This window comes from Charadrius vociferus, unplaced genomic scaffold, assembly GCF_000708025.1.
Source record: "Charadrius vociferus isolate BGI_N301 unplaced genomic scaffold, ASM70802v2 scaffold553, whole genome shotgun sequence".
Classification (NCBI taxonomy): domain Eukaryota; kingdom Metazoa; phylum Chordata; class Aves; order Charadriiformes; family Charadriidae; genus Charadrius; species Charadrius vociferus.
Window position 1 is genome coordinate 2,715,292 of NW_009647688.1, and position 8,270 is coordinate 2,723,561.

Below are 8,270 nucleotides of genomic sequence, written 5' to 3' on the forward strand. Positions count from 1 at the left end.
TCTAATGAAGCATCGCACAGTCATAATGAGATAGATAATCTGTGTCACAAAATACATACCACGTTAATATTGATTCTCTCATGTTTTATTCCAGTTAGATGATAGAAGGAAATTAATTTATGAACTGATAGAGAAAAGAACTGTTCAGTTGTTAAGTAAATGTCATTATCCTAGTTTGCAGTGTAACTTAATCTTAGAATTATTTCCTAGTCGGCCCTTAAGTCATTCAAAGAAGCAGCAATACATACAGTGGTGATATTTAGCATCTTCCTGGCAAGTAGTAAATGTTAATGTATTACAATTAACTTTTCACAGACTTTATGAATGAAAATATTTAAAGAAAATAAAATATAGTGCTATACTTTGCTGGAAAATTAGTATCTAGCACTGCTCAACCGATAACAGCAGTGATAAGCGTATAGAAATCTAATCTATGCATTCAGATGACAGAATCACCATATTTTTTGTGGCTTTACTTTCCACATCACTCAAGTTCGTGTAAAGGTGCATTATAAAGAGAATTGTCCAATTTGATGGAATGGCAAAGGTTACAGCTTGCATAGCTATTACAAAACCACAGTTATTTAAAAACTCTTGTCTTTTTCTGGTGGCCTGAGGTCTGTCTCCATAGGAACAGAAGCAGCAGTAGGGTCATTAGTGCTGTTGTAGCCAGTGACAGCCAGTTGAGCTTTGCAAGAGTAGGCATTAAAAAAAAGTGCTATGAGATTAAAAAAAAATAGTATGCTCTGATTGTTCAGGAAGCCAGAAAACAACCTTTGTCATCATCGTAGTATCTGCAAACTTCAAAAGCAAGTATGCTTTCGATTGGAGATAATGATGTTAATCGATGACAGTTATTTCAATTATCTGACTCAATGGCAACTAATTCTACATTTTGAAAACAAAATTTAGCCCACTTTGTTGTTTGTTTGTTTTCTGTGTCTGTAGGGAGAAATAAATATTTTGAGATGGTGTGGATGGAATATGTGTATAGAAAGGTTTAAAATTTACTCTGAAAATATGTTTCAGAGTTATGCGGCAGCTTTTATGAGGGAGGTTTTCAAAGTGTACTTTTTATTTATCTGGTGGTTGCTGAATTGGTAGAAAATTATTATAGCTCCATTATTGGTGGAGACTGTTAAGAGTTGCCTTACTCCTATGTATATTGCTTTGAACAAAGCCTTTTTGTATGGTTGTAAGTCAGTGAAGTATGGTGTAGAAGTAGTCGATACTGCTTAATGTCAGTTTTCAATCTTTCATTCTTAGTGATTGGATTTGGTGGTCAGCTGTATGCCATGGCTCATTAGTGATGGATGAACCATTCAGTTTTCAACAAAGATAGTTAGATTAAAAAAAATAAGCAAATTAAAAAAAAGCAAACCACACCCTTTTATTATTAGAGTGGGATAACACTGGAACAGACCTGGGAGATTACAGAACCTCTTCTGTTAAAAGTATTTGAGAAGAGATTGGTCAAACTTCTGTCAATGGTATTAAAGAAGAATTGACTTTGTCTCAGCGTGGAATACTGGATTAGGCACCCTTCTGAAATGCTTTCCACCCAGCTAGTCTTGATGGTGGAATGGATATGTGCAAGTCCACCACAAAAAAACCCCAAATCTCTTGTATAAAATAAATCTTGTGGTGGAGCTAGAAGCCTGGCATACAGGGTACAGTTCCCCTGGAGTGCTCTGCTAAATATCCCAGAGAGTGTGTTACTCTGCAGTGTAAGGAAGGTTTTAGATGACAAGTTAACTGGCAAAGGGAGATCATGGACAATTTCCTGAGAAAAGGAAAAAAAAAAAAAGTACATTTAACCTTTTGACCAAAAAACCTTTAAATAAAAAAAAAAAGGCTAGTGTACTGTAATTATAAAGAGGTATGCATGGGAGTTGCATTTTCAGGTTTTTGGTGAGACACTGGTATTAGTATGTTGAGAGCTGCATATTTGGATAACGAGAGCAGCAGTATTGAGTTGTGATAGAAGGAGAAAGTGTCAGTTGTGAGAACCTTGGTCAGTCTGCAGGGAAAGGGGGACGTGAAATGACTAATATCTATTATAGATGTGTACAAATGCAGCAAATAGTAAACCTCCACAGATTTGGCCTTCTGTAAACGGACGAGCTTGATAGATTTCTTTTCACTCCAGAGAATGATGTGGAATTTGCAGGGAAAGTAATATTCCCTGTGAAAAACATCTCTTTTCTGTCTCAATTATGTTATCATTCAGAATCAGGTATATGGCCCTTTCTAGTTGTCCTAGGCTTTATTCTCGCTGCATCTATGTAATTGGATAGATTATTAATGTGTGTTTGGTTTCCCAGAGCTATCTTAATGGTAAGAGGCAGAACTTGCTGACGAGCCTGGAACAGGCTGCCCGGAGAGGTTGTTGAGTCTCCTTCTCTGGGGATATTCAGAACCTGCCTGGTTTAGGTGAACCCTGCCTGCTCTAGGTGACCCTGTTTGGCAGAGGTGTTGGACGAGATGATCTCCGAAGATCCCTTCCAACCCCTGCCAGTCTGTGATTCTGTGAAGTGCGAGAGTAAATACAGTGAGAGGAACCTGTAGGAAATTTTTTTCTCCCCATTCTCTTCTTGACTAGCATCTGTAGAGCTCTTGGACTGGTCCGGTTCTGTGGCATCAAACCCAACCCACAAATCCCGCAAAGGTGCTTCTACCTCAGTTTCAGCAGAAAGTGGTTCCTCGATTTTGCTCCATGCCACTGTTCAATGAGAGGCAAAGGGCTAATCTTTCTTCATGGTAACAAGACAATGATACATCGTTTGTCAGCTCTCTTAAAAGCTGCTGAAAAAAAAAAAAAAAGGAGTAAAAGGAAGACCCTTCACAAGATGACATATGTTACAGTGTCATACCCAGTATGTAATCCTGTAACTTGCTGTGTCTGGGAACTTCCCAGGAGATCTGCAGGAGCTCTGGGAGATCTAGCATCCACACACAGGTGCCCTGATCTTCCTTCTGTCTTGGTTTTTGAGTGCTGTGATGTTAGCCCTTCTCATGCGTCCAGAAAAAGGTGACTGTTAATGTATATTGTCCCTTGCATTATGAGACCAATTTAATTACCACTTCAGTTGTGAGTTTCTGAAAGACTTGTCTCATTGAGCATAATGCAAACTCAGAATGATACACGAGATGGATGTCAGGCTTAACATTGCCAGATGGTATAATAATGGAGACTTAATACAGTCACTGCTACTTCTAAGATGTCTTTAGCTTACAGCGGATTAATGGATTTCAAGGTAAAATGTATTTTTTAAAAGCTTTTTTTTGTTACGTAAAATTTAATGTAAAATTAACATGCAGTAAGCATCACTGATTGCAAATTGCACGTGAATCCTCTGGGTCCTAAGACTATCTTCACTGTAGGGCTTCTGTCTTCCTCAAAAATGAGGCATTGTACATTGTGGAAAAAGTGAAACTGTCAAGCTCCTGGGAAGTGACAGACCTAAGAAAAGTCACGTCCCTTCAAAGTTTTGGATGTTGGTAAAGGTTGTCATCCTTTTCACTTCTTATGTTCATTAAAGCAAAGGATGAAATAAAATTCGCATTGATATGAGCTCTCACAAATCATCTGAGCTGAAAGGATGTGGAGGGTTTGAGAACAGGTGAACACTGAGGTCTTGATTAGGCAGCAGGAAGTCATTTATAATTTACTTCACTGCTGTACTTGGTGAACTTTCTAGCTGCTTTGTCAACAATAACATTTGATTTTTTAATTTGGCCTGTGGGCAGCTGGTGCCAGGAGGTAGCTGTATGGTCTCCCCAAGATACTCACAAGGGTATGTTTGTAAAATCTTACTTGTCTACATATGCAAATTTATTAGGACATGGAACCTTCAGACTCTGTAAAGGAGGACTTGCTTTTTATGCCAGGTACGTTATCTCTTGGAATGGATGGAAGAAGACTTAGAAGATGAGGATGACACAACGAGTACATCAAAACCAGAATTCTGCCACCCATTATGCCAGTGCTCAAAGTGTGGGCCAGCACAAAAGGTTGGAATATTCATTCTTTAAAAAGAATAATTTCTATTCTTGTAATGTAACCTTAGCTCTAGGGAAGTAACATTCATATTGCCCAATACCTCTTTATCTCTGTCTAAAAAGCAATTAAATATATACAGATCTTGGCAGAGTTCATCTGATGTCATGAAAATTGTTCTCTTTTTAATTCAACTGTGTAAAATTTTTGATATAAGAACAGTGTTCCAAAAACTTGCTCAATATCTAATGGAGTAATGAAACTTTGCAGTTTGCTTTTAGAATATGTGGACTGCTGTCATAAAGGTTTGGACAGTTTTGAATAAATGGGAAAAATCTTTTTCTAAGCCTCAGTTTCTCCTGGTTCTCTTTTATAATTTGTATTGCTAACTGCCACAGAGTATCCACTTATCTGTGAGTAATCAGTTTAGCAAGGAATACCTGCTAATCCTATAATCAATGTAATGCTGATAAAGTCTTTTTTTAATTGCATGGCATCTTTCCTACAAGCTATATCTAAAACCTTTTCAGAGATTAAATACAATTGCCAAGACTTGCTTTTCAATTGCAAAGACTTCCTTTCCCCTTATTTATCACAAACTGCAGAGGAGAATCAGGCTTTACAATACACAGTTTGTTTTGGTTTTTTTTTTTTAACTTGAATGAGGAATGATGCCAGCTTCTTGGAAACAGAAAATCAATTACTTGTCTTTCAGGATAAAAATGTCTTACTATGTCTGAAGGTATACGTAACTGGATAAGTTATTGCAAAATAAACCAAAGTATAAATTTTCAGTGTATTGGCTACTTTGAGGTAACAGTATCCATCTCACTTAACTGAGAAAATGTGAGATGGCTTAACGTCTTCTAAATTCCTCACTGCTACCTTATGTTTATTTTGTGCAGGCTAAGAGTATGCTAGTTGTCCTTAAACGCTTCATGTGCACACCATGCTTTATTCTCTGGTAACGTGAGTCAGAGTTTGGGACCGTAACGTTCATTTTATCGATAGCAGGGGAAGGAATGGCATTTGCTGTGGAACTTACTTGCCTACTGAATGACAAGTAGAAGGAACTTGTTAAGTAATCTTAACCACTGTATTAGGCAGGCAAGTGTTTAAAAGCACACTGAGAACAGGCAAAATGAAAGACTGTCTACCACTGTAGATGTTAGGTACCTACACAGGTTGTGAGAGGAGTAGAAAAGGATGTTCTGTGCTGCTGTGTAAGCTGTCTTCCAGGTGGTTTCCTTATCTTGACTCTCCATGAGAGTCTGTTCTCTGGGCCAGTGTTACTTCCACATGAATAAAATCGATTTCAGTTTTTATACTTATTACCTCAAGCTTCATGTAGCAGTAAAATAGGTGTGTGGTGTCTGTCTGCATAAACGTCTGTATAAATGAAAGTAACTCATAATATTAACACATACTCTTCATATGTATGAGTGTCCTAACAGCTATGTAAAAGCTGTAAGTTTTACTTCCGTCTCAACATGTGCTGCTTTAGCCTCTTTGTAATACCATGAATACTATGCCTGGAATTTCTGTATATGAAGCTAACATGTTGGAAGAAAAGAGGGAAAAATAAAACTCATCGTTCAGTTGAAAAATACTACTAAGCTGCTCCGGTTTGCTTACTCTTTTCCTGAAAGTCTCAAATTAGGCTCTGTAGCAGAAGGTCCTGTAAGGTCCATCTACCTGTTTTGTATATACTTAGCAGGTATTTGGCTGCTTTTTGGTCAACAGAAAGTAGCATGATGAATTATATAGCTTTGTTGTGTATTTTCCCCAACAGAAATTTGCAAGGATCTCTGCTAATGGACTCGGAGTCAATGTTTCTAACCAGGATGGTTTTACACCATTGCACATGGCTGCACTGCACGGACACTCTGAACTTGTCTCTCTCTTGCTGAAACACGGAGCCGCCGTCAGTGCCAAGGACGCAAAACATGCAGTTCCTCTTCATCTAGCCTGCCAGAAAGGTCACTTCCAGGTAACAGAGCCTCTTCATAAGTGCAAGCTATGTAGCGCTTAACTGCCAACAAAAAGCTGCTTTGTGAAATTAACAACAAATTATCAACAAGACTCAACCAGTAACAGTGAAAATTAGATTGGGGATTCTGTTTTTTCTTTCAATATCTAAAATCTCCAGACGGAAAGGGGATCTTTACACTGAAACAGTTTCAGTAGGTATCTTTTCTTTCTAAATGACCTGAAATAATGGTTTAATGAAGGTGCTGCGAGTAACTACTGTCATACATCAGACACTTTAGAAATACCTTGTGCAGCTGAATCTTCCTGTGTATTTTCTCTGTGTCCCTTCTGTTCAAGGAGGTTATGTGTACATCTATTGATGCAATGGACTTGGTATCTTCAAAAGCCACAATATTAAATATTTGCTGTATCTTCAACTCATTTAAGTCGATTATGAGCCAAGCGGAGCTCTGAGGGAAGCAGAAAACCTCATCCCTGACTTCAAGTCAGGGAAGGATAAGCAGTGAAGGAGAATCGTGAGCTAGTGAGGGGAGGATATTAGTACAGGAGGGAGAGTAAATGAGAGGGGAAACATACCGATTGTGAAAAAACAGGTGCAGATGGGCAAATGGGAATATGCAGAAAAGTGGAAGACCAGGGTTTTAAGAATAAGGAGGTGAGGACTGCAAGAGGGAAAAAAAGTGAGATAATTGTGAAGTTGACAGGGGCAGACAGAGCACCAGGGAAGCAAGAAGAAAATGAGAATACAACTCAAACTTGTAGTTTAATGAATGTTAGTTCATGGAGTATTTACAACATAAGAGCTCCTTCCAAGTGTTCTGATGAATTTGGAAAGGGGGAAAGGATGCTGTTGCTATAGGGGTTTGGTTTTGATGTTTTGTGTTTTGTTAAGTTATTGATTATGTATGTTTTTCACACACCTCGAATTTTATTTTCTGGCCTTTCAGTTGCTTAAGGATTGTTTTAGAAGTGTGTGGTAAAATATGAAAATTAGTATGCTTGTGGTTATTGGCAAAGATAAGACTTGTTTTCTCCATCCTTTTTTCTTCCATCACATTTTCATTCTAGATTTCAAAAAAACGTTTTTTAAAAAAAAAAGGAGGGAGGCTTTCACTGCATGATTATGGTTAGCTGGTATCTTAAATTAAGCAATGTTACTTCTTTCAATAGGTGGTAAAGTGTCTGATGGATTACGATGCTAAGCAAAATAAAAAGGACATATATGGGAATACTCCTTTAATTTATGCGTGCTTGCATGGTCAGTATGAGACTACTGCCTTGTTGTTACAGGTAAGACCACTGAAAACAGAGTGTTTCTCACGTGACATCTGTGTTTATCCAGTACTCAGGATTTTTTAGTTATGCATTTCTCTGTCAAAACTACTTGGGAAAAAAAGATGATTATTTGCTATCTCACTCATTTCAATCCCTTCCCTTCATGGTTTTTTTATTAGATAAATATTACTTTACTGTTGTACAGCAGGCTGTTTTTATGGAACTTTTTTTTGTGGCAGATATTAGGTTTTCTTGCTTATGATTCTATCACATGTGTTTTTTTGCATTTTTTGTGGTTTTGTTTTTTAAGTGTCTTAAACTCGGAATATGTAGTAGATACATGCAAAAATGAAATGAGCTGATTCATGATATTGTGGCTATGAGAGAGGAGGAAATAGTATGATCAGGCAGCTTATTGTTGAACCAGTGATTGCTAGCCGATGCTTTCTGCGTTCCGTATACAGCTACACAGCTTCTGCTGCATTGTTCTCATTCATATATTGAAAATAAAAGGAGAGAAAATAAAAGTAATGTGCTATCTCCGTTTCATGCTACTCTGTCTTTATAACTTCAATTTTATCTTGCTGTCCAGCACGGAGCTTCTGTTAACCTTTCTAATGCCAAAGGAAACACAGCGCTGCACGAGGCCGTGAGAGGAGGGAATGAAGCCCTGGTGGACTTGCTGCTTCAGAACGGCGCAATGACGCACCTCAGGAATGACAGGAACTGCACCCCTGCGGACTGCGCTGAGCCGGTGAGGGCAGAGAGCTCGTTCGTGACGTTAGGTTTTCCTGAAGTTCCTTATGCATAGTGTAGGAAAGAAAACAAATATAACTATTTGTCACAACAGTATTTGCCAAGACTTCTGTATTTAAAAATTATGCATGATATAAAGACTACAATGCCTGTTCATTGTACAACGTACGATATGATACCTGTGGTGTATGAAACCTGTTGTGTTTCTAAAATAAGTTATCGTAGACAAAAAGGATGAGTCTGGAAA

General features: G+C 38.0%; 1 protein-coding gene across 1 annotated transcript in view; it reads left to right on the forward strand.

The window, feature by feature from the left end:
• The window catches only part of ANKRD27 (ankyrin repeat domain 27 (VPS9 domain)), a 36,310-nt gene that overhangs the window by 22,887 nt on the left and 5,153 nt on the right, over positions 1-8,270 (forward strand). Inside the window, exons 21-24 of the mRNA XM_009881390.1 lie at positions 3,892-4,014; positions 5,793-5,990; positions 7,163-7,282; positions 7,860-8,021. Of these exons, the coding sequence (XP_009879692.1) occupies positions 3,892-4,014; positions 5,793-5,990; positions 7,163-7,282; positions 7,860-8,021 (603 nt within the window). The remainder of the gene's footprint in view (positions 1-3,891; positions 4,015-5,792; positions 5,991-7,162; positions 7,283-7,859; positions 8,022-8,270) is intronic.